Raw genomic sequence first — 27,159 nt, forward strand, 5'->3', positions numbered from 1 at the left:
TCCTCCTTTAGCAGAGGGCGATTCCCACTTCCACGCTCAGGTGAATTTGTCATTTAATAAATGATTTTTCACGGGCAGCCTTCTTAAATTCAAAACTGAATACCGAACAACGTTTTTTTAAATACCTTTTGAATATTTTTAGTCCCATCCTAGTTTTACTCTGTTACAATCACCACAGAGGCAACAGGCACACAGCGTTACGACACCTATCAGCTCGCTTCGTTTTCCCTATTTTTACATTCAGACGTTGTTACCGTGCTCCTCGCTTCTATTACTGATTCAGAAAGAAAACAACATGCCGATAGGAAAGTGAGAAATCGTATTAAAAGTGCAAAAAGAAAAAAAAAAAAAAAAAGATGCACTCCTTCCTTCAAGAGTCCGTATTTATCCAGAGAGCAAAGTGTCAGCTGAAACTTTAGTGCGTTAACAGTACGAGCCATTTCGTATATTATTAAACTGTACATTCCTATCCACCGCACGACCACGAGCACCGAGTCACTGAGCGTGTTGTTGCTTCTAGTGTGCAGTTTCCCTACACCTAACCGTGGTCTGTGGCTAAGCTAACATGGCTTTCAGCCCTGGGAGCGCCGCGCCGCCGACACATTCCCAGGTTACCGTTTTTACCCCCCCACACAGATTTATCTTATGACGTAGTCCTGAATTCAGTGGTGCAGTCTGAACAGCCTGTAGACTGAAATAAAGTGACATCACATGGTTTTGGTTAGTGGCCAGCGCAAATCACGAAGCTCTCGTTATCCCTTATTCTATTTCATTAAGACTTTCCTGGAGAGCTTCTGTAAAACAGCACTGAATCTGTTTACATTGCCACAGTTTGTTTTTTTAATATCAAATATAATCATATTTTTCTGTAATATTTCAGCTATAAAAACATGGGAGGAAAAGAAAAGTATCAGGACAGCTGATCGTACAGTACTTAACAGATTGCACTCGTTACCGACGACGACTGAAGAGGCAACCGAACCAACCGTCAAACACTTCGAGACAAAGTGGCTCCTGGTGCCGTCTGTTTGCACGTGAGAAACTAGTCCCGCGTAAGAGTGTAAACAAGGCCTTTAACAGATCGCCACGCCAACCGGTCTCAGTATTCTCTTTAACAATAATCAAACACTTGCTGATCTGCTCGTAGCATTCACTGACACATGTGACACGTTTCTTTCACTTGCCCTCTCGCCGCCCTCCAAACTGACATTTCCAAACCACATCACCACAATGTTCACGCTCACTATACTCACTGGGCTCACCGTCCACGTATCGACGACACTGCACAACATCTATTGTCACCACTCTCGGCTTCGTCCGCTCTGCAGAAAGAGAACAGGGATCCAAAGCCGGCCTCGTCGGGCATCACGTCGGAGCTTTTCCCACCGGAATTGAAGGTGCGTGGGGACAGACTGCTGGGAGTCAAAACCACAAACACCGCTGCTTTTCCTTCCCTTGCTCAAGAGGACAAAAGGTTCCAAGTCCAAGGTGATTCTGACCCCTGTCTTTCCCGGACAGTTTGTTGTCTTGTGCCACGTTTCATAGTAAGTTCATAAATTAGATAACTATGCATTTCAGGGACGAGTACAGATGGGGAGAGGTTCTCAAAGAAAGAAGAAAAACCTTTGAAAAGGACCATATAGTGAGGGGGGCAGGCGTAGCGCTCAGTCCGAGGCATCGTGAGGGGCCGAGTCCAACATTTCAGATCAATTTCATCCTTCCTGGATCCATCGAGTCATTCCTCAACCAACCCCCAGTCCCTTTTGTGCTCCCGTAGTTTGACCACTGCTGGGGAGTTCCCTGACATCCAAAGGTTTGTTGGTGTGTGTGCGTGTGTGTGTGCGCGTGTGATAGATGATGGAGATGATGAGCTTGGTCACAATATGGCGCAGTGGAACCTGTGGGAGGCCGTGGAACGCTCCGCCCTCCACTTCATCTTCTTTTTCTTCTTCTGGTTTCTCTCTGGGACCTGTTGTCTGCAGGCAGCAAAAAAGAAGAAGAAAAGGCATAAACCTCTTTTTTAATCATTTGAAAGCAAAACTTTAACTTTGTACTTTAGAATTATCTCATATAAATGATCATTTTTCTCCAGCTCAGGAAATCGTCATTTTAATCTCCAAATTTTACCCACAAGGTCAATTTCCCAAGTTTTACTTTTGATTTCCATTTCTGACGCCGAGTAGTGGGAATCAAATTTAAAAACAGCAGATAATTGCAATGATCCCCCTGAACTAGTACATTACGCCCCTTTAATAAAACTCTTTTTATAACCTTTGCACTGTTTTTACTGAGCTCCAGGCTTGTGTGTCTAATGTTTTCCTGTGCTCATGTCTCCAGAATCGAGACAGAGCCGAGTCCACTGCTATAAAAGAACCCATAAATCCATAAATCAATGCACTGGCTGTTGCTGATTAAGTATAGCATTTCATGAGTGCTCAGGGCAGATCATTCAATATTCTGTGAACCTCCCTGGTGACTGGATGTCTAAAGTATGACCACAGGAGGGCAGTGTTGATTCATCGAGCTCCAAATGTGTTGCAAAGGAAGAGTTTTCTCATGAGTCAGCTACAAGCTGGCAAACGCACAATAAGAGCTTTCCACAAGTCTAGTAATCGTCTTTTTTTAATAACGTGTGAGAGAACGCACTGATCTGCTGCTGTGTAACGAGCACGAAGCCCCGACACCACGAGAGGGATTACTTGTCGCCCTTCGGAGTGTTCGGCCAGACTTATAAACAGGATGTGACCACATACAAAAACCAAATTCTTCTGAAATTACACGGGTCAAGACAGGAAGTGGCTTTGGTCTTGTTTCCCCCCCCCCCTTTTTTTTCCCCCCCATCCTTCCTAAAAACACTTTCACAGTCCAGCGTTGCGCTGCGTTGCATCACTTTAGCTTTATGGCCAGCTGATGCATTTTTACTGTTGCTTGATATGAGATTTCAGCTGCTCCAGAGTTTGAAGTTTTCTTTGCCATGCTGTTTGTTATAGGTGACTGCAGATCAGACTCCTTTAATTAGAGCTGCATAGTCATGTTTTGTGTTTTGGTATCATCTATGCCTCTTTGATCCAAAACCCTTTTACCAAGTTTATAATTAACAGCACCGTCACAGATGTGCATATTAGCCAATGGCATTTTTTTTTTTAATCCTTTATTTATCCAGGTAAAAAATCTCATTGAGATTAAAAATCTCATTTCCAAGAGAGACCTGGCATCATGGCAACAAAAGTCACATACCACATAGGTATATAGCATTCAAACTAATACCCCCTCCACACCATCTCACACGCCTTTAGGACAGAGCGCTGTTGTCGGGAGGATTTTGTAAAAGAATCCGAAATTCGTGTCTTGTAAAACAAACCTCACTTCATCTTTAATGAGACGGGAACACGTCGGCGTTCCTTTGCAGTTTTAACCTGCACTCACAGGCGGTACCACGATTTTTGTTCCATCTGTTTTAATGAAGTGCTGCCTTTCACGCAGTGGTGACCCATCTTTACATAAAGTGCATCCCTATCCCAGCGTATTTATTTCAAAGATCTGAAGGTCCTCAGGTTACCTTATAACACGAACCAGTTCATGAAAGGCTTTGTCCACGTTCATTGGGGGGTCCTTGGCACTGGTTTCAATATAAGTTATCTGAGGAAACAAATATGAAACATGAGCAGCTCAGTCAGGTGTTTAAGTTTACAGTAATGTGCAGTTCAAGTCTGTGATGGTTCTGAAAGACCAATAATGATTAAGCATTAATCGCATTCAGAACTGTTGCCTGTCTAAACAAGCTGAGAAGTAGCAGCTTGCAGGCCTATAAATGCCATTTGCTCATTTCCTTGAACGCTGGTCTTTTCTGCCCCCGTACACAGCCTGTGTTTATTACAGACTAACATGAAAACACTGAAACTTAAAGCTTTGCATAATTCAAAAACCCTGATGCTGTTTGTAGGCGGTAATAAGTCATCAGGGACACGTGCTTAAGGAAAGACTACTTACATTATGCTTTGCAGCCATCTCCTGCCCCTGGTCAGTTGTGACTTTTCTTAGGTGGACCAAGTCCACTTTGTTTGCGACCAGCACCATGGGGAAGGCCTCCCTGAGACGATAAGGACACAGAGTCGAGATGCAATGCATCGCTGTATTACTGAATATTTTATCGATGCGTACAGATGTTTCAAACAGCCTTGAATGCTTAGTCATAGGAGGATATGACTAATTCTCGCTTGCATTTGAAACGCTAACACACTAAAAAACAGGCCATGTTTAATTTGGGATAGATCAGCTGCTGATGAGCGCAAATTTTGACAGACTCCAACTCGTTCAGTTCCGTTTTTTTGTTTTTCCATTTCCTGCGTGTGACTCAGTTTTATTTGTCAGTCACGGTCGAGAACTGACGACGACAGATTTCAGCTTTGGAAATAACTGATGTTCCATCGGTGTGAGCAAGAGCGAGGAAAGGAGGAGACCTTCATCTTCAACCGCCCTTAAATCACATGATAACCATACCCCTCAGCGCGGCCCGAGTCAGCGAGGGCAAAGTTTGGTCTTTAATGAATATGATGAACTACTTCCTCTTTTGCTATATTTAACAGAGTGGTTCACACAGACTTTCAGTTGAAATGTTGGTGCTTTCCAGACTGCTCGTATAGCTTTTGCAAACAAACCTTTTGAACTGCGTACCCTTTGTGTTCATAAGGGCACACTAGGACAGAGACCAAGACTCTCTGGAAGATAACATGTGCCTTAAATGGAAAGGGGAACCTAATCGGATGCTATATATGACATCTAAGGCAAAATTTACTTCACAACATTTCAGTTCTTTGTCTCCCTTTGGACCAAACATGACACAGACAGCCCTGACTGCACATTTATGACACAGTCTGACACAGATCTGTCTGACGGTGTAATGAGACATTTATACTGAATGAGATTAACAGTATAAAGAAAAGGTTCAATAAAATAAACTACATACAACTTGCCTCCAACTTTCACACAGTGCAATCAACGTTCGTGGAACCAGTGATTTCAAGCGTTTCTCATGATTAAATACCGTCTCAGGTTGCTTGGCACCATGTTAGCAGTAACCATCCTCTGACTGAGGACTTCTGAAACCCCCCAGTGCAGCCAAAGCCAAGAAACAGGTTCAGTCACCAACACACTAAAAAGTGATTCTCTCCACCCAAAAAATACTATCCTCTGTGCTCTCATGTAACACACTGTAAAAAAAATGCCCACTTGGAAAAGTGTGGGAGTTTAAACTTGAAAAAGTTTAAACTGCCTATATATGGATAAACAAATGCTTATAATGCACTGATACAGTAAGCGCACCGTGCATTCATTTCTTTGTATAATCTTCAGCTGATAAGGCTCACTGCTATGACGTAGTCAGCTAGTTATTAAAGCCATGTTTTAATAACTAGCTGCAAAACTTGCTCCAAGAGAAACAAAGAAAAGAGGGGCTGCAAAAGACTTTGCAAGAATATTTTATTTTGTTGTCCAAGTGTTTATTTTTCTGCTCCTACCTGTCTTTGACCCGTAGTATGAGTTGATGGAATCGGTCAACGTGTTCAAAGCTGGCCTTGTCCGTCACCGAGAAGACGATCAGGAAGCCGTCTCCCGTCCTCATGTACTGCTCCCTCATTGCACTGAACTCCTCCTGACCGGCCGTGTCCAGTACTGTGTCCATGTCGGGACAAATGCATTAATACACTGAGAAGGGTCTCAGGGCTCTTCACTTAAATCACACAAGTACACGAAATACTCCCCGAGCATCATCTGATGCAAGGATCGCACTTTGAACATGCATACGTTCATTAAAAATACATCAGACTAAAACAAAACTGATCCACACACAAACATCAGTAGTATTTAAAATGTGATTTTTATCAGAGCCACTGTGGACGTCCTGTCACTACAACATGTGAGTTTTAGTTTCATGCCCCCCCCACGAGCACAATCGCTGCACACTGGGAGAAACACATTTGTACATCTACGTGGGTCTGTGGGCCACTGTCCTTATCTTGAGTGCATTCATGGCTTAGCTACACGCTTGCGTAACAGTTGCATCACAAAGTGACATTTTCTCTTTGCAAAGGTCAGAAGTTCACTTATAAAAGACTGAACATATTCAATGATAGAACAATTTAGAAATGATCTGTTTTTCAGGTGTTTTTGCATCCTTTAAATATAAATTGAGTAATTATAAAGGGAAAGGATAAAATTATGGAATTGTACACAGTTTCTCTCACATGGAAAAACCACAGCTGATGTTTTATATAAAGCTCAGTGTAGACAGCTGCCGCAGGATTGTAATTACGGGCAAAAGAAGAACAATAACAAATGTTAACTTGTGGCACGATGATGGATGTGTTGTGCTGACTGAAACAAAAGGAGGGAAAAATAAGAAGCATAGAAGATTTACAAGCTGTCTGGTTCTTTGGAACTCACCGTCCAGTATGGCCCACTGTCCGTCTATTTCTGTGTGTTTAAGATACGAGTCCTCAATCGTGGGATCGTAGTCTGGCACGAAGATCTTCTGGAAAAACTGGATGGTGAGGGCACTCTTCCCGACACCCCCATCCCCCACCACCACCAGCTTGTACGTTGGCAGGTTGTCACTTGGCACGGCGCTGGTTGCCATGGCTACCCTCTACAGTGGCGGTAAAGGTGGGAAGTAGGTAGGATAGCAGGTGGCTGACGAGACGCACCTGGCTGGCTGAAATGCAGAACCAAGTGAGGGAGACGAGGGATTGACAACAAAGGGAGGGAGGGAGAGAACAAGCCAGAGATGTGTTAAGATTTTTATTTCCCCCCCCCCCCCCAGGCTGGTTTTACATCACCATGGAGACAGAGCACAGCCAGGAGATGTAGATCAAAGCAGAAAGAGGAAAAACAAAGATGGGAAAACTAGAGCAAGAGAGGCCAAAAGGCAGAGTTCAGCTCGGCTCACGCTGGATTATTTTCATAGCTGAGTAACAGTAAGTTCGTCCCAGAGCTGCACCCACCAGAGGAACAAGCTCAGCGGCATGTGCTCACGGGCTGAAAGCCCAAAGCGGCGACAACACAAGGTGGATTTACACATCGGTGGGTTACAGCTAGGGCTGGGTATCGTCGCCGATTTTTATAATTGATTCAATTCTGATTCACAAGCTCCCGATTCAATTTTGACTCAAATGATCAGAATTAGAATATTTCTGTCTCAGTACATGTCTATATTTTTATATCCATGTATAGAAACAAAGCTGACACGTGTGAGCATCACAGCAGATGACTGTGTCAAAGTAACCAAGGATAAAAACATGAAGGCGATTTTCCTGGCCTGGCTTTTTATAGCAGATAACCCTATTAAAATATTCTGCAGTAGTTAAGAAAACCATGAATCAACATACGAACATTGAGTCACTTAAGCAGCATCAGGTAGAGCTCTCTCTCTCTCTCTCGACACATACACACAATCATAGGCGAGCGCTTCCTTTGCAAGCAGCTAAAACCACCACACAGGAAAATCCCTGCCAAGCAAAATACTTCGGTTTCAAATTAAGAGCTTTCCTCTAAAATACAAAAAAGAAAATGCTGTCATTCTGCTGCTGCGTGAAACAGACGACCATTAGAGCGTGCATATGGCATCTTTGTAAGCTGGCACATTTTAAATCTAAGTGGGAAGCTTTCCTGCATGTGCTTCACAAGTCAAAACTAAATGAATGACGACAACAAAGCCACAGAAATATGACGGCTCAAACACAGATGTACAGCTGGAGCTTCTAATTACTTTTTAAGAACAAAAATGAACTTCAACATTAAGGGGTTAAACTGAAGCTTTCTGTGGGAGAGGCGTCAGTGCTCAGTATATCAAATCATTCAGAGGCATTCTGCACTTAAACCACAGGAGAACAGCCTGTTTGCTACTCAGTCGTAAGATTATGTGCTTCGAATCAGGCATCGCCTTGTTGCTGAAGCTTTAATATCCACCGTGCTATCTCAGTCTGTCGTGGCAGAAAGTTCAGACCACAGCTGTCCTCGAAGCTCCCAAATCTACAAAGAATGAGTCACGAGAGGAGAGCGGGAAAGCGGGTGAGAGAAATCGGAAGCAGGAGTGAGGCGGAGGAAGTCGGGCCGTACGAGGACAAAGTTGACAGAAATGTTGTAGCGTGGTGTTGAGTCGCTGCACAGAGAGCCTGTCGCGGGGTCCTCTCCTAAACTTCTCCCGAACAAATACAGGCGTAGTCGGAAAGCATTCAGTGTGGATAATTTATTTATTTTGCCGGCCTCCCAGGTGCACAAAAAGTTATTTACAAAGAAAATAGAACTGACTTAAGTCAGCACAAACAAACATCTATATACAAAACACAGTCTGCATGTTACCCTCTCTGTAACAGCTCACTGGACAAAAGACTACAGGTGGGCCCTGACCGCCTTCTCTTATACCCCATAGCCCCTCCCACTAGGCGTAATAGTCATCTCTTTATTATTTCTTTTATCAAACCGTCTTTCCCCCTCAGCTTATTTCCTGCTGTAGTCCTACAATACATATATGTATATACAGACATTTATGGCCACTTCCCGGCAGCCTACAGTGTTTCACAATAACACCAAACAAACCAAAAGAATAATGCAGTTCACGTGACTCTTCAAGCGCGCGCGAACCCACTATTTAAACCCCGGAACCCCATACCATCGGCTTGCATAACCCCCGTATAATTCGGCGATCATAGCGAGTCTCCGCGACCGGCTTTATGGAAGGTAAGTGGGAAAATACGTTGGCCACCTTCTGCGCTGCTCAAACTATACCTCTCACCCCTTTTTGTTTATCTGCCCGGTCGCCGAAAAGCCGCGCAGCCCCGGTAATTGTAAAAACTAATGGTGGTGGTGCGGGTATGCGCCCAGATCAGCTGTCGGCGGCTCGGGACGGGGTGACTCCGTCACAGAGCCGCTTTAGTTCGCTTCCTGTTTTTGATGCGTGACACTGACTGCTCTTAACTCCAGGCATACAATTAAAACAGTTTTTTAAAAATAATCTGAGCAGACAAATAATCGCACAACACTTCCTTCATGGAATTAGATCTGCACAGGTTGGAACCAACTTTTCCTCATCATTCACAACACCCAAATTACAGCCACAGTCAGCCCAGACGCTGCCAACCTTCAGTCCAACCCAGAGCCATCGGAAGCTTGGAGATGTGTGTGATAAATCTGGGGTGACCAGAAACAAGTCGATCAGAGGGACCGCTTGGCTCGAGCAGTTTGAGGACAAAGTTAGAGGTTAGAGGAGGAAAAGATGAAGAGCACCGAGAAGCTTCATGGATGTAATGAAGGAGGACATGCACAGGGTTGGTGTGACAGAGGCAGATGCTCAGGACGGGTGAGCTTTAATAAATTTGCATTTTCCTCTGCGTGCCCTTCCTAATGCAACCCTCCCATTTACCTGTGCTTGGAACCATTACTAGGAGTGACCAACGCCCATGAGACCGGGTTTGTGTGTCATCCCCTCCCAAACCTAGAATCTTTCACATGTCAGACAAATAACCACCATGGAGCCCCAGAATTTCATCACAGGCTCTACAGGTCGCTCTTCCAACTGCTGCTTATAAAGAAAAAGCATCTGCAATCTTTTAAGAGTGTGCATGAAGATAACCTGCCAAAGAGGCCTTTCTGTCCAGAAAGAGCGTTGGAGTAAATCTGCAGTTTGATCTTGAGGGTACAAAGAGCAGGCCTTTTGAAACAGAACAATCTGAGAGAGTCGTTTTGCCAGTAACTGAAGCATGACGATAGGAAATCTTATTGTTCTGGATTGTTTTGCTGCCTCTGGACAGCTCTCAGTCGTTGACTCAACTATTCATTTTTTTTGTATTGGGAAGCATCTGAGGAAAATTTGAGGCCATGAGTATCAAAGCTGAAGTTGAACTCCAAGTAGACCTTGTAACAGGCTAATGATCCTAAGCACGCTGGCAAATCCACACTGGAATGGCTCAAAAGCAAAAAAAAGACCCAGATATGAATCTCATTAGAATGTTGAAACATGAGGCACGTGCAGGAAAATCCCCACACAGCTCCAAACTTAAAGGATTTTTCCACAGAAGAAAAAAAAAAAAGAAAAAAAAGTGTGTCTGCTGATGTTATAAAAGCTGATTTGATGATACCAGCACTGCTAATCTGTAGATACCAAATATTTTTAAAAATTAACAAATTTAAATAAGATGTACCCTTTTTAAAAACAAACAAACAAAAAACAAACATTAGTTTGGGGAGCTTTCCTCAACATAAATAAAATAAATTATCCAAATGGTTCTTATTATTTTGATATCATTCCAGACTCTTTGGCTAGAAATGAAACACCTCCAATGTTCATAAAGAGAAATTTGCTCCAAGGTCATTTTATTGGTAACATTAAGTATATGAAATTTTATTGCAAAGATATTAAAACATGCACCCAAAGCCATCCAAATACATATAACACATAAAATTAAAACCAGACTTTCACATTACAACGAAACCTGCAGATTTACAGTTTTAATTAAACTGCAGCAAGAGATAAAAGCATAAAAAAAAGAGAAACATTCACCCACTAGCATCAACACTCCTACCACCCACACACCCATTCCTCCTCCATCGTGCAGGAAACAGCTGTCAGCTGGCTAAAGTCCATCCTTTCCTGCAGCACAATGGAGGGAAGGAAGATGTTTCCTTCCTTTGCAATGCCAAGCCAGGTTAAGCAAAAAGATTGAGTCAAATTCCTGATGTTAAAACAAAAAAATAAAAATAAACTCTTCAGTCGTTTAGATGTCTGGATGGCTGTCAAAGCCACAAAATAGGTGTCTATTCCACTTTAAAAGCCATCTATGACTGAAGAAAAACAAATAACCTCATGAAGCACTCTGAAACCACAGCACACATTACAGCTGTGGTTTTTACACCAGTCATACATTTGGTGTTCTCGATGAAACCAACTCACATCTAAACCTTATCAGGTTCATCTTGATTTCACTCTTAGACTATTTGGTGGCATCTCCCTACAACTGCATCTGTGCCTTAGAAAAACAGAACGACAGGTGACATCAGAAACCACACAGAAGACTCTGTGGAGAATCTGTTTATTACAAACTAGCCAAACCACTTAACCCCAGCACAAAAGAGACAAATAACCCTTAACCTTCGCCTGACTTTTGGACAATAACATGCATCGAGAAAAAGAGAGCGATAACATGAGGACTAAAATGTTTGATGTGTTCAAGAGAAGTGTGTTAAATTTGTAAAATAAGGACAACGTGTTACAAACCACCCAAAACAGTATCTGCTGACACTTCTGAGGTATCACTTCACTTCACTTTAAACAGACTGTACTTGTGTTTTACTCAAACCTGGCATCAGCTGCAGGACAGAGATGCTAACTAGCCAACTGTAGCAAAATATAATATAATATATGGCCGGGAAGCATTAGCATCAAAGGGTTTGTTTGTTTTTTAAATATAGATTTGTCTGTCTGTGAGAACGTCATCTTCGACTGCTAAGTTAAGTGTTGACGTGTTTTCCAATCAGCTGTGCGAGGCCCTTCTACTCTCCATTCTTGTGTATTTGTGAGCAGCTCGCTCACTGGTCAGGTTGTTGTTGCGACAGTCCTTCATCATCTACCCTCAAAACCAGTTTTGTCCTTAAAGCTGCAGAGCAGGAGTTCAGGATGAGAGACTGTCTCAGTAAGGCAGCTGGTTTACTGCCTACTCGTATTAAGTGACAAAGAAGAAACATGAAAGTTGTGCTCAGATCACACATGCATTCCTCTGTGGAAAACCATCCCTGTTGTATTTATAACATTATGATTTTAGGGGAGGAATTATGCTAAGAAAGCAGTCATGGTTTATAATCCTAAAGAAATCCTAGAAGGCAGGTTTAAGGTTCAACAATCCAACTCTAACCCAAACTCATGTCAGTTTCCCACTGGGCTACACGAGAAAGTCGTTCACTCCTTTAATAGATTCTTTCAAAATAAGACACACCTTTGATTTCTCACTTGTTCTAAAAGCATTTCCTCCCACATTCATTCCAAGTTGTTAAAAGTACACCCAACTGCACGTTACAACTACAGTTTTCTACAGTGTGTCCCATTACACGAGTCCAAAAACCACAAAATTAAATCACAACAACTATGATTTCAGTAAATACCCTGTGGGACACAAACAGGAGCACTCGCTCATGTCTTCACCGAACTCGGCAGCCCCAGCTGACCATAAAATGCCGTTTCCCCCCCTCATCCCTCACACAGCCAGTAAATCTGCAGCACATCTGCTTACACTCTGCTGGTGTGTGCATTTACACAGAAAATGGATGAAGCTGGTGTGTTTTGAGCCTCATATTCTGCCCTCGCAGAAAGTCTCCCTGGGCTCGAGACGTGGCTAGTTGCTGTTGGGAAAGGATCAAGGGATTTCCCTCTTCACGTGGGAACAAAGCAGCTCCATAACTCACAGAAGGAACACAGCAGTGCACGCCCCGGTCTGCACTGTACTGCTGATATCAACACTCATCAATCAGATGAAGTGTTAAACCATAATTCACCAAGTTAAACATGCGATAAAGTCCACACAGATTCCACTTTAACGTTTTAACTTATCCATTTCGAAAATTTACATTTTGCTGAAGTTGATCAAGAATAATAATCGTTTATGTTGAAACTAACTTTTTGTTGAGAAACAGGGTTCAAAAAGCAGGAAAAGCAGTAATTCACCATAGAACTGCCCGCCACTGAATCCATCCACAGATAACTCCCCAACGGGGTGAAATCAGTGCCCGACCCATCAAAATCAAGACACAAGAAGTGGAATCCTTCACTGCGCACATTAACGCTGTGGATAAGAACATCAAGTTCACCAGGGAAGACACAAAGGACAACTGTTTGCCTTTCCTGGACTGCGCTGTGCACATTGAAGAGAACGGCAAACTCAACATCGAAGTTTACCGGAAGCCCACACACACAGACCAGTACCTCCTCTTTGACTCCCATCACCCTTTGGAACACAAACTTGGAGTAATCAGGACCCTACACCACCGGGCAGAACATGTTCCCTCTAAGCCTGAAGGAAAAAAGAAGGAACACACACATGTAAAGGAAGCACTCAAAACGTGCGGCTATCCTAAATGGGCGTTCTTAAAGTCAGCAAAGAGGCACAGAAAAGAAGACCAGACACCAGCGAGGGAGGACAGACGCAACAACATTGTCATCCCGTATGTAGCCGGTGTATCAGAGAAACTCAGGAGAGTTTTCTCCAAGCATGACATCCCAGTGTATTTCAGACCCAGCAACACGCTCAGACAGAAACTGGTTCACCCGAAAGACAAAACGCCAAAACACAAACTTAACAATGTGGTGTATGCTGTACAGTGCAGCGAGGAATGCTCAGACCTCTACATTGGAGAGACCAAACAGCCACTTCACAAGCGCATGGCACAACACAGAAGAGCCACCTCCACAGGACAAGACTCAGCAGTCCATCTGCATCTTAAGGATAAAGGACACTCTTTCGAGGATGCCAATGTTCACATTTTGGACAGAGAGGACAGATGGTTGTAAAGAGGAGTGAAAGAAGCCATCTATGTCCACTGTGAGTGACCATCTTTGAACAGAGGCGGGGGTTTACGACACCAACTCTCTGCCATCTATAATCCAGTTTTGAGATCCCTTCCCAGACGCCTTAACGCCCACTCACATCCTGGGCCATCTGACCTCAGGAATTCGCATGATAAGGTGGGGCCAGGTTTCACAATGAACACACCCGAAACTCTGGCTGATTGGGACCCACGCCCAGTTTCCCACCTTGGCTCAGGCGATTAGAGGATCATCAGGGGGTCCTTTGTCCCTCTGTGGGGGGAAACTCCCACTAGGTTTATATCTGGGACTCTCCACCATTTGACCTTAGAACTGAAGAAGCTTCTCGGATGAGAGGTGAAACGTCTTCAAGCAACTTAAAGAAGTCCAGACGCTTTTCTTTGCAAGCTCCTTTGACTACGATGACCTGGATGACTGAGAACCTTCACAGACAGACCCATATTAACCATGTAATGATCTAATCGCATCACAGTTTATAACAGCCAGTTATATAAAAACAAATAATTTATTTTTTTACTATAAGCTGGGAAAAACTTCCTTCAATCGTGCATGTTTAGAAAGCCATAAAGACGCCAACCAGCTGATCAGAGCAGCAGAGAATAAAGGAGTGCATAAATAACTGTGCGTTAAAGAAAGAAAACTGCTTATATATTTAAAAAAAAAAATTTTTTAAACCCTTAAAACTAACAGCTAATAGCTGAGAATGCCACTACCTCTAATTAGAAATTACAGTCTAATCAGTCGGCTTAAAATAACAGCAGTGTGGATCTCACCTGTTCAATCTGGGAGAGAAGGCACTGCACAGCTCCCACCATTTATAATGTGTGACAGTCCTGCCATCTAGCCAAAAATCTAAATACACAAACCTGCTCAGGGACAAAATAATAAACATCAGGCTGCAAAAAAAAAAAACAAGTGCAAACAGCCAGTGAGTCTCATGTTAACAGTGTTAATCCTCAAACAGGAAACGCTAACATTATTAAGGTAACGCCACAGTCCAAGGACAAGCATCACGCCAACTGGTTCAGGACATATCTGTGGCTCGAGCCTTTAATGGCCGAGCGAGCTGCTTGGTTGGTAAAATACACGGCGGTGTGTTACCTCACCACCGTGTATTTTACCAACCAAGCAGCTCGAAGCCAGAACGAACAGAGCAGAAATGAAGATGAGAGAAAAGTGAAGTTAAAGCCATATTATAGCTGGAGGAGAACAGCGATCTGAGGTCAGCTCACAGGTTACGTTCCCACCATCCTCGCCTCCCCCTGGGTGGGGGGCCAGGGGGAGGCGAGGAGCATTTAAGGGGGTGACTGTGGAATAATCACACAGCCAGTCATGTACACTGGGCACTTTAAAATGTTTGTGTGAGACAGACTGGGTGGGAGTAGTTGCAGTACAGGACTTTTCTGGAAAGGGTCATGTAAGGGGTGTGGGGATGCTGGGAAGGATATGTAGTGACTGACACCATCCAGCCAGGAAGCACATGAGTAATGGTTTTCAAAAGACTGTCTCTGCCCATCAACACTAAAAACAAGCTCTGTTTTCAAGCTAGAACTGGCTCAGCACCATTTCCAGAACCTTTTCCAAAACGCGGGACTCGTGCAGACGCAGCAAAAGCTGCACAGAAACCGAATGTGCAGCCTCCGTGTGGAGTAAGATGCTATCCCCAAGCCAGCGTCTTATTGCACAGCTGAGACTGCTTCAAAGTAATGATTATTTAAGCAGCAGCAGGCTTTGATAATTACACTTCACAGTCAGATGCTTTAAACTCATTCTGGCAGTCGGTGTTTTACTGTACGACTGCCTCCAACAGGAACACATCAATCAAAGTCTCCCGCCTTCGACGCATTTCCTCCAGTAACACGTTTCACGCTCAGATCTCAAACACCCCACAGCTGAGAGGACAAAGTGCGAACAGCTCGCTAAATGACTAATCACATGATTGCAGGTCACAACCACTTAGCAGCCTCTGGTCTCAGAGCATTGTTGGTGACCCTATTTAAACATAAACTGCACAAACAGATGATGTGCAGCCTGAAAAAACAAAATAATCCATAAATTTTCAACAATGTGTGTCAGTTTGATCCAGAGTCACTCCCAGTACAGAGACACGCTCCTGTCATAAATCAAAGCAGCTCCGGGGCGCGGCGGCTTGGTGTTACCATAACAGAGCATGCAAACTGCTGTCAGGGAGCAGCTTTAAATGTGATGTTTGCAGTGCGTCTTTGTACTAGAAGAAAGATGAAATGCTTTTAAAGTTTGTTTGGTTTTTTTTAATATTTGATTACGCAACAGTTTTAGTGGTCACTACACTGCATACAGCTCATGAAATAGAAGGGCGATCTCAGAAACACAAATATAACGTTGTCTGTGCTTTGTGATGAAATTTGTCAATTTGCTTGCTAGTCAATATAAAATGAGAGTATCTGTGACTAATGTCACCGCCCATCAGTTAGGAAAGTCCTGTTGTGCAGCCTCACGAGTGTTTTCAACATCACCTTCTTGAGGTTTTGAAATCATATGACAGAGCAGGGAAGTGTTTCAAACCGGGCAACCGTGGCCAAGGAGGTTGGGAAGCGCATCTGTAACTGGAAGGTCGCCGGTTCGATCCCCGGGATCGCTCTCTGTCCTGGTCGTTGTGTCCGTGGGCAAGACACTTTACCCTACCTGTTGGCCAGAGGGCTGCGATATGGCAGCCTCGCTTCTGTCAGTCTGCCCCTGGTGTGGCTACAACTGTAGCTGCCTCCACCAGTGTGTGAATGTGAGAGTGAATGAATAGTGGCATTGTAAAGCGCTTTAGGTGCCTTGAAAAGCGCTATATAAATCCAATCCATTATTAATTAAGACTGGGTAAGTGTGGCCCAGGTAGGAACTAAACTGGTTTGGGAAGAGTCATTACATCCCCCATTTACCAGTAATACCTTATTTGCATAACTCACATAGTAAAAATGATGGATAATCTGCAAATAATGCAGATTACAGCCTCAATAACCTGCATAAAATAGTGATTTTTATTTTAATTGTGCAATTCTTCCGTTAAATCATGAGCATAAAGAGAAACTCGGGCTTGTTTTTACACTCGTGTAGCTCCCGTTTCTTCTATCTCAATACGACTTAAAGTGTGTAGTTTATTGCTGGGCTTCAGTACAGTTGCATCCATAAATCAGCACATCTCCAGAGGCGTGCTTTTCCTGCAAGACTCGATATTGTGAAATAATAAAACATCCACGAGCAAAAATACAGGCAAAACAAGTTACTTTCCAAAGGTTTTGTTCACTTCCAAGTACTTTTTCATTCTTTGTCACTCAGTTTTATTAATTTTTTTAAATCCACTGACATGGAGTGCCCACCAGTATTTGGACTTGTCTTTAACACACACACACACACACACACACACGATTGTCTTTCATTTCAGGAATAAATCCTAGTTTGCTTTTTTTGTGGAAGCTACCGTTCTGCCTGTGATGGTGATACTGTACATGCACACCGCCTCCTCACTTTTACAGTCTCTCTCTCTGTGTTCTTTACAACTTGGTGGCCACACACAGAAAACAGCACTGTGTATTTTTATCCTTAGAGAAACTTGTAGCTTCTGTCTCAGATCTCCTTTAAACGGCTGCTTGGTTTGTGATAGACCAACGCATCCTAAACTTTGAATATGTTGCAGAAGCACCTGAACGCGCTTATTTCAAACACTGAATTTAAAGACAAAGGATCAGGCAGGAGGTAGCTGTTTGTCAGCTGATGTTATATTTATTGCATTTTCAGCATTTTCTTTTCATTTGAATTTAGGTAAAAGTAATTAAAATACAACCAACTGTTGAGCATAGTTCAACCTTCTGAATTCTGACCTAAGTGACTTTCAAACTTTATGCTGAAGAGACACCAAAAACAACTACAACGACATCCAAGACAATTTCGTCTCGTCGGCCGAGGGCACTTTTGTTGGGTCACAGGACACAAAGTTGCTCTCAGAGAGCTCTGGCTCTTTAGCTTGCATCAGTTCACTCAGCCCAGTAAATGAAACCCTCAAGCAGAAGTCTGACCTGACAGTTGTGTGTGTGTGTGTGGGTGATTTTGGTCTGAGTTTTCTCTACGGAGTCAAGTGACCAGCTTCATCCTCATTATGGCCTTTCATGTACTTTTTGTGCAGTTGCAATCATTTGGGAATCACTGCTGGACCTGCTGGACCTAATCAAGCATGAAGGATACCATCTCAGTACATGACGGGGACAGAGGATAAAGGCTGTGAAGTCCCACATAAAGCTGGACACCTGGTCAATCTAGTCTGCAGCCATCTGAATGTAATTTACCTGCATGAAACGTCACAAAACTGTTCAGAAAAAGTCAGAAAAGCATCCAGCACTGTGCCCACCACCATCATCCTCATGAGGAGCAGAGGGAGGTGGAGAAGGAGAGAGGAGAAGGGTTTGGCCTTTCTCTGAAGTTCTGATGAAAAGATAAAGAGGGATCTGTCTCCAGACAGCCTAATGAACTGATGATTTCACTTTGCTATTAATAGTGGTGTGTGTGTGTGTGTGTGTGTGTGTGTCTGCAGGCTGACTGGTGCTTCTGAATGATCTCATCCTATGATTTGATGTATGAAGAATCTCTCTGTTCTCTCTGTCCAGCGGTTAAATCTGCACACGATTTCTGCCTCACAGCCGGACACCAGTGTGTGTGTGTGTGTGTGTGTGTGTGTGTGTGTGTGTGTGTGTGTACACAGCTGCTGGAAATAAAGAAATAGAGTAAGAGAAAAGGCAAACACTGTGTTTATGACTCTTCCCTGCTGGAAACGTCTGACACACGGAGCCAGGGCCTGCCTGAGTGTGAGGACGCCGACAGTAACCGCCCCTGAATAACGGATTTCGGCTGCTTCATCCTTTTCTTCAAGTTTGCACTGAAAAAGGAAATTCCGCAAATGTGATGCGGTAGGTCGTACGCTCATTTACAGCGAGCTAATCCCCGCCGACCGCCTGCCGTGCTGTCATTACTCGAAGTAATCCTGTGGCTGTTAGCTAGGCTACAGTAAGTTGTTGGCTTTCGCGTTAACGGCAGATTTCACCCGCGGGAACACCGACGCCTGCATTCACGACCTCTAGAGTCTCACACTCACCTACAACGAGCTTCCCTCTGGCGCAACGGCGACGTGTCCTCACACCGACATGTTTCTCCTCATCCTCCAGCTCGACTTCAAACCACCGCCGCCCTTTCGCCTCAGACGAGAGTGAACTGCCCACATCTACGAAACAATACGCCGAGTAGCTAATCTTTGTATTGCAACAGCTGATGCTAAAAATAGATGCGCCCCCGAAGGGGTGGACAATGGTTTTACTGTTGAGACGCGAAAGGACTAAATGTTGTTTTTCAGTGTGATATTAAATGTGTGTTCATGATTATTACAAAAATATAAGCCCTCTGTCTTTTCCCAGGATGTGTTTCTGGTGTTAAAATGTATAAAAACCACGAGGCAGTGACGGAGTACCCCCTTTTTTACTGAAATGGACTGTTCCCTTCTTCAGCGGAATCGTTTAAAGGGCTAGTCCTGTCAAACTGACCGTTCCTAATTTAGGGGAAGTCAAACGGATTAATTAGAAGACTGAGTGTTGATGTTGAAGCTTGTTCGGGATTGTTGGGGGTCTAATTCGCTTATACGTCCACGTATGTGGGCCTATATAATATAGTTATATAGAGTATAATATAATTTCATGTATATATAAAGTATTAATAAGCATTAATCATGAAGCACAATTCTTTGGACAATGTGAATCACGATATAATTTTTGGACATCTAATTGTATTTTCGTAAGGTTTGCAGCTTTTCCTACTCATGAAGACCTCCCCCGTTCCCATTCATACTACATTAAAATAGAAATACACGACCAATGAAATGACAGAAAGTTCCCGTTTGTCACTATCTGCTGTAGAAAATTCTGATTTTCACAGCAGATTCACAATAACACTAACAAGGTTTCTTTACATTTTACAATTTGCATTTATTTCTTACAATTTAAGCCCAAAGAGTCATCCTCACAGACTTCTTTTATTTACTACAGCAGTATTTCTCTATTAAGCAAAAAGAACCGAGATGCACTATTGAAATTACACTTTTTTCTTATATTAAAATATATCAGGGTTTAAATGTGAAATTAAACTTCTTTACACTGACAGAAAGCTGAGTTTTAATTAGTTAAACACCGTGTAAAATGAGTTTGTCATCCCTGCCCTGTCGCTTTGAGCAAAGACACAACTCATCCCTTCTTGTTTACCCACTTTGTGTCGAAAATTATTTCATAATGTACAGAAAATATAACACACGATTATATTAAATACTTAAAAAACTTATAATATAATATAATATGCATACATATTATATGATGTCTTATACAATGCTGAAGGTAGTGTTCCATATGTGATACCATAGCAACGAGCCAAAACACCAAAACCCTAAAACTGAAGGTGTTACTGTTGCAGCGATGTGCAGGGCTTTGACTGCACGCTTTTTTCTTTTAGTTTCCGTATCCATGCCCACATACAGCCTTTTCAGATGTTAGTAATTGGCACTTGCAGTATGTTGTTGTTTCATTATATAATTCTCTCACATGTGAGAATCTCGTAGATTAACTCCTTTATTTTTTATTACCAAGTCTTAACCTCCAAACTAGGAGACAAACTGAAAACTGTGATAGAAAATATCAACATCATCCCTTTTTTTCATTTATTTTTATTTTTGTATCTATTGATTCATTTACTGAATATTTACTTTGGTAATAATAATTATTATTTTAATAATGACTTGAGGTTAACCATGAATTTCACCTGTGTCATTTACGTGTATCTGTAACAGTGTATCTGTTAACAGTTTTGTGTAAACATGCCCATGCAGGAAAACAGTGCACTGTTAGCTCGTTTTTGCAAGAGGTCAATAAAAGCAATCAAGAGAACGGGAGCAGGACTGTGCGTAAATGCACTGATAATGATTGAAGGTAAAGAATGTGTATCACTGAGAACAGATAACTGCACATGCTCTAAGGTTCATTTCTGGCACTTAGACGTAGTAACCACTGTTTGTTTTATAGATTTAAAAAAATGACTAGAAGTTACATTTGAGCCATCAGGTTCATTCACAACACTTTTTGAAAAGACACCGCATGTCGTCATAAAGTGTAACTCTGAAAGGCAAGGTCTACAGGGTTGTCTAATTTAAACAGAGGCTTCTCATTAGTCACACTAAGCAGTAGAGCTTAAAAGAGGAAACTTTATACCGTAAGCTTGTTTGGAGGAGGTGAGTGTATGCTCTCAATATCAACCTGGAGCCAACAAAGAGTAAAGCTAGTACTGTATCTCATGAGAGAGATCGAGGCTAACATTGTTCATGAGTGGGCACATAGACTGCATATTCAAATACAAGTGTGATTACTGATGGGTCTATATTTAGAATAAAGTAATAACTGACTTCCAGTAACCCTCAGAAATATGTGTGTGTGTGAGAGAGAAAGATGTAAATAATTCAATTGAAACGAGGAAGAAGGAGCCGATATGCATTTTACCTCTGAAAATAATCAGATGTTAGACATTTTACAACTCACATTACAGTGAGTAAGTGATGGGAAATGAAGTCGTCGCTCTCTGGCAGCATTTCCAGGAAAGCCCATTTTAAAAGCATGTACTCAGACACACACACACACAGCCAACATGCACACACAGTCATTCTTTCCATATGATTGATGTGGTGGTAAATGTGATATTGAATCGTTGTTGGTCTTGATAATATCTCATCAACACTTGTGGAAGGAAGAAAGTGAGGAAATGAATTTAATCTCATGTTTTCCTTGTTTTGATAAATGGGCTGGTAGTTAGTAGTTACTCAAGATACCTTTTTCTATACTTGTAAGCACTCTCTGTCACGGATGCATTAAAGTGTCACGAGCTAACAGAATGATCACCTAGGTGTGAAGCACTGTAAGAGTTCAACAGATTTATTGACAAGTTTTTTTTTGCACAGTGAAAAGGTAGTAACAAAGCTGATGGTGGGGCATTTGAGTTCCAGCAGTGGCAGTCAGGCAACACAGGCTTCCCAGGGCATGCGCACACACACAAAACAGGGCTCATGGGAGTGGGGCTTCATAGCAAGAAAGGTTACACAGAGAGGTTATCCAAGACATAAAACACACAAACCAAACAGAATCAAGGGCGTCTCTTGGCTGGTGCAACGTTGTGACAAGCTTGAAGTAGTTAGCCTAGTCATAGACGAGCAGAAAGTGAGTCAGTAGAGCTGATTGCAGGCAGGTGTGTGCCTGAAGGAAGGCGGAGAGGCAGGAGGAGCTGCACTGAGGCAAGGTGACCACAACACGCCAAAGAGACAAAATAAGAGAGGCAGGCCAGCGCGAGAGACTCGAGGAAGTTGGCACAAAGTTCAGTATTGTACCCAAGGATGCTTCATCATGCAGGCTTCTTCTTCTGCCTGCTTCCTCTAGGGGTCACCACAGTGGATCATCTGCCTCCATCTCACCCTGTCCCTAGCTTCCTCTTCTGGCACACAAACCCTCTGAACATCCTCCATCCTGTTCCTTTGTATTTGGCCGACAGCAGCGGAGGCAGTCACTGTTAACCTGCATGGAAATCTCATCTTTTATATTCATATATGATGCAGTTGCAGACACTCATTTTAAACATGGTCTGTGTTTGAAAACACGAGATAACTGTATGTGCATTTTAGTCCTATAACCTGTGTGCGCACTGTTTTTTTGTTCTACTCCAGCCTTTATGATGTCAGGCTGAGTACATATCATTAAGAGCAATCTTAAAGCTGTTACACAAAAGCTCCACCAAAGCTTTTATCTGTAAGAGAAACCCAGTTAGAACAAACTTGTCTTAAAAGGAGGATGGCCTTAAACAGACACCATGTAAAACAGCTTGTTTCAGACACAGGATGAATTGAGGAGCTGCATAAAGGCAGAGTAAAATTTAAATAAGGATTATTCTGAACTGTGAATCATGCAAAGCTACTCTGGAGCACAGGAATAAAATATCTGGAAATAAGCTAAACTTTAATTTAGCCTCTCAGATGCAAGGCTTACATATGTTTAGAAAGTAATGGTTGCCCTGCTCATTCTCGATGTGAAATATCTGAGCTCTCCAGGTTTTCTGTGACATATCAGGCATCGATTTGACAGTTTCGATATATCCTCACATGTTCACAAAGGTAAACACGGTGCTGTTCAGATCTACACAAGAGCAAGATCTCCGCTTTGGTCTTACCAGTGTGTTTATGAAGATGTGAGAGTCATGCCCTGTTGAAACCTAAAGATTTATTGATTAAGGCTATGGTCGACTTGTAGGACGCAATCAAGAGGTAGTAAATCGGTTGGCTGGAATACTGATTTAGTCATTAATTGAGAGGTCTCACTGCGAGCACAGGCAGCAGGCTGATGGGATGTTAATTTGATAAGCGATTGCTTTGCATCTACTAATTTGTCCTCGGATTCTGCAGGTTGAGCCTTTCTTGTGGCCACCCTACACCTCCAGTAACAGATTGCACTTAAACTGCAATGCCGATTTCCTCTGAAGGGGTATCAAAGGGTGTTCTTCATGTTCATCTTGCACAGTGCCATAAATACACCACTGACATCTGTGTGCATGTGTGAGCAGAGCAAGACCTTCACCACCACTTGATGGATAAACACGGATTTATTTCGGGGTCAGAAGGAATGCAGCTTGAAATTAGCTCTTGTTTATTTAATAAAGTGAAAGGAGTTGACAGTATAGGCTCCAAGCCGTCTTTAGCCTGTGTTTAGTCCTCTCATGCAGATCTTAAATGCCAATATCTGCCTGCCTAAATCTTTCCACAGTCATAGGGACGTAGCTTCTTCCAGCATGTAGTGTGCAGAAGACCTGAGGAACCACCACAGAAGGGCCGGGCATCAGTCAGAGGACTGACACGGTCCTGTGTGACGTGCATCACCATCAAGTAAAGCCTTATTTAGGGTTATAGCTCAGTAGAGGAGAATGTGTATCCCCCTTTAAACCCACATCAAACACACACACACACAAAGACACATACTTCTATTGCCTCCTGCCTGTTGCCATGGAGACACTAGTGAGCCCTTTCCTTATACCAGGAACAGACTGATTACATCACAATATGCAGACGCGAACAGTGCACACACGTGTACTGTAAAGTGATTTCATTTTACCATTCCAGTCTGTGAAACAGTTGCTGTGCCCTCAATGTGCACACAAGCTTATGTTGTCATCGCTCGACAACATCTATTTATCTCTGTGTGCGTGCGTATGTCATTTATAAATGTTTACCATGAATGGAGTCTTGTTTCCAGATCCTACAGATCCCTGCAGACAGTATGTTTATGTTTGATGACGTGCACTGGTTTCATATTTGTGTTTTCATAAGGAAACCATTACAATAGAGAAGGGGGTGAAATTAGCTCAAAGAACTGAGAGTGATGAGGGGAAATATGAGCTTACTGTTGGGTGATTAAACTAGATAGAATAGTAAACCTTATTAAGAATGAGAAAAGTAGACTGTGATTCTCTTTCAAGCTCCATGCAGATGCAGTGAAAGAGCCTGAAAATGTGCTCAAAGGATATTCTCTACCAAACTCATCGGAAGACTTCCAATAATGTTTTAACTTCTTCTCCAAACAGTTGTCACATTGGTGCTAGAGCCTCCAACAGGGTGGGCTACACTTTGAGCATCTGAATTAACAGGTGTCGCTTACAGCGCTGGTTTATGCTGAAGTCTGTTCATTCTGAAGTGGGAATAAGAGTAAGTAAGAATAGACTGTTGTCAAGAATAAACGTTGATGTTGTTGTGTTATTATGATGCACTCCTCAGATTCGGCATCAGTGTTTAATGTAATATTTGGCACTGAAGTTGTTTTAGCTCAAAGAAAAAACTTGGAGTGCCTTCTTTCCTCACAACAAGTATAGACACATTTACATAACGCTGCTTTGTATTTATTTAGTTGTTTAGTTTTGGGTTGGTTGCTTAGTGTCTCACCCTCCAAATGGCTCAGGTGTGGGGGGGTGATGGGTAGGGATGGGTATCGTTTAGGTTTTATCCGATACCGGTGCCAAACTGGTACTTTTGAAATGGTCCCGGTGCTTAAACGGTGCTCGAACCGCTGCTTAAAGAATGGAGATGTCACGGTCCGGGGCAGCGGCCGTGTGGAGAGTGGAAGGAGGACTCAAAGCGCAGCACTTATTCAGGTGTGAGGGTGATTTATTGATAATAACAAACATAAAGAGGAGATGGCAAAACAGAACTACGGATGAACTAAACTGGGTGAAACTACACAAAGGAGTGGCAAACCTGAACACGAAGGGAGAACAGCAGGGAGAGCACGCAGAGGATTTCACAGGGTAGATGCAGAGTACGCAGGGTAACACAGAGGATGAACACAGGTAGGAACACAGACGACGCGACGAGGAGCAGAGGAAATCACACGCTATAAATACACAAAGAGACACTGGGAAATCACACACAGATGGGGGAAACAGCTGGACCTGATTAACCTGACGAGACAGGGGAACACTAACACCAGGGACCAACAGAGGGAGCACAAACCCAGAACCCAGTGTCTAAAATCCCAAACACAAACCATCCCAAAACAGCCATGAATAATAATGAAAGTAATAACAATAAGTACATAAACATAAAGTCACTGAGTCATGGTCGCAGGACCATGACAGTACCCCCCCCCCCCTCAAGGGCTGGCCCCCGACAGCCACAGAAACACACCACCAGATCCGGGCGGGCGGCAGGGGGCCCAGGACGGAGGGACCGGACCACGACCACGGACGGAGGCCCCAGAGTCCCAAAACAAAGATGAACACAAAACCCACAGGGGAGCAGAGTCCAAAGCACAGTTCAGGAGGCCGTCCACGAAGAAGGCAGCGGCGGCGCGTAAAGAGTTCAGGAGGCCGGCCGTGCGGAAGGCAACGGCGGCGCGTAAAGAGTTCAGGAGGCCGGCCGTGCGGAAGGCAACGGCGGCGCGTAAAGAGTTCAGGAGGCCGGCCGTGCGGAAGGCAGCGGCGGCCACACAGGCGATGGCGGTCCGGGGGCCGGCCGTGCGGAAGGCAACGGCGGCCACTCAGGCGATGGCGGTCCGGGGGCCGGCCGTGCGGAAGGCAACGGCGGCCAGTCAGGTGACGGCGCTCGGCCAGTAGCCTAGCCAGCGGTCCAGAAAACGGCCGTTTAGCTCCAGACCCAAACGAGGCTGGGCCAGGCGAGGCTGAGGGCACGGAAGCCGGGACCGCAGCAGGCGGAGATGATGATGCAGACACAAAGGCTGGACCAGACGAGGATGCAGACACGGAGGCTGGACCAGGCGAGGGTGCAGACACGGAGGCTGGACCAGACGATGCTGATGATGGACCAGGCGAAGATGAAGCCGGGCCAGGCGAAGATGAAACCGGGCCAGGCGAAGATGAAACCGGGCCAGGCGATGAAGAAGCTGCAGCTGAAGCTGGGCCAGGCGAAGCTGACGCTGTAGCTGAAGCTGGGCCAGGTGAGGATGAAGCTGGACCAGAATCAGGCGAGGATGAAGCCGGGCCAGGCGAGGATGAAGCCGGGCCAGGCGTGGATGAAGCCGGGCCAGGCATGGATGAAGCTGTAGCTGAAGCTGGGCTAGGCGAAGCAGACGCTGAAGCTGGGCCAGGTGAGGATGAAGCTGGACCAGAACCAGGCGAGGCTGAAGCTTCAGGCTGAGGCGTGGCAGTAGCAGGTGGTAGCGCTGCAGGTGATGATACTGCAGGAGGCGGCGCTGCAGCCACAGGTGGAGAAGCAGCCACAGGTGGAGAAGCAGCCACAGGTGGAGAAGCAGCCACAGGTGGCCGGACGGGATCCTCGGGCCCCCCAGCAGGCGAAGCAGGAGGCTGGACGGGCTCCTCGGGCCCCCCAGCAGGCGAAGCGGGAGACTGGACGGGCTCCTCGGGCCCCCCAGCGAAAACAGCCGCAGAACCAGTGGGCACCGGGGCCCCCGGCACACATGAAACAAAGCCAGTAGGCACGTGGGCCTCTGGCACACATGAAACAAAACCAGCAGGCACGTGGGCCTCTGGCACACATGAAACAAAATCAGTAGGCACGTGGGCCTCTGGCACATGTGAAACAAAACCAGTAGGCACGTGGGCCTCTGGCACATGTGAAACAAAACCAGTAGGCACGTGGGCCTCTGGCACACATACGGAGGGCTGCAGCTGCGCAGAGCACTGACCCTGCTCAGGCAGTGACAGCCCGGTGCAGTTCACAGCTGGCATCTTGGCCACCAGGGGTCCAGAGTAAGCTGAGGGCAGCAACCCCGCCTCTGGGGAAGCCCCGGAGTGAGTAACAGTCACTAATGTTGCCAGCTGTTGAGGAACAGGTCCGTAATGTAACAGTTTGTCTCCCTGCTCAGAAACGGCGGTGGAAAAACAGTGTGAAAATTGTGGCTTAAGGGAGGCTAATGGTTGAGCTACAGACTGGGAAGCTTGTGGCTGGACACAGAACTGAGCCGGAGAATGGTGATAGAGTCCTGGCTCAGAAGGAGCGGCAGAGAAACAGTCTCTCGGTTTCA

At 44.3% G+C, this 27,159-nt stretch overlaps 1 protein-coding gene across 1 annotated transcript; it reads right to left on the reverse strand.

The window, feature by feature from the left end:
• Positions 1-364: 364 nt before the first annotated feature.
• Positions 365-18,825, reverse strand: LOC146616655 (ras-related protein M-Ras). Its single transcript, XM_085375046.1, has 6 exons — positions 18,699-18,825; positions 6,442-6,709; positions 5,517-5,670; positions 3,991-4,090; positions 3,560-3,639; positions 365-1,976 (listed from the first exon to the last, which is right to left on the reverse strand). The coding sequence occupies exons 2-6, from the start codon at positions 6,632-6,634 to the stop codon at positions 1,877-1,879; spliced, it is 627 nt and encodes a 208-aa protein (XP_085231172.1). The 5' UTR covers positions 6,635-6,709; positions 18,699-18,825; the 3' UTR covers positions 365-1,876.
• Between the last annotated feature and the right edge of the window lie 8,334 nt (positions 18,826-27,159).

The sequence above is a fragment of the Diplotaxodon limnothrissa genome, linkage group LG16 (genome assembly GCF_057381915.1).
Source record: "Diplotaxodon limnothrissa isolate DT_005_m linkage group LG16, D_limnothrissa_male_GT1.1, whole genome shotgun sequence".
NCBI lineage: Eukaryota > Metazoa > Chordata > Actinopteri > Cichliformes > Cichlidae > Diplotaxodon > Diplotaxodon limnothrissa.

What these genes read in the sequence shown, in the direction of transcription:
- LOC146616655 (XM_085375046.1), bottom strand. Translation starts at nt 6,634, where the DNA reads ATGGCAACCAGCGCCGTGCCAAGTGACAACCTGCCAACGTACAAGCTG. An exon ending in ATACTACGGGTCAAAGACAG is followed by an intron (nt 4,091 to 5,516) that starts GTAGGAGCAGAA and finishes TTATCGTCTCAG; the next exon opens with GGAGGCCTTCCCCATGGTGC. An exon ending in GAACTGGTTCGTGTTATAAG is followed by an intron (nt 1,977 to 3,559) that starts GTAACCTGAGGA and finishes TGCTGCCTGCAG; the next exon opens with ACAACAGGTCCCAGAGAGAA.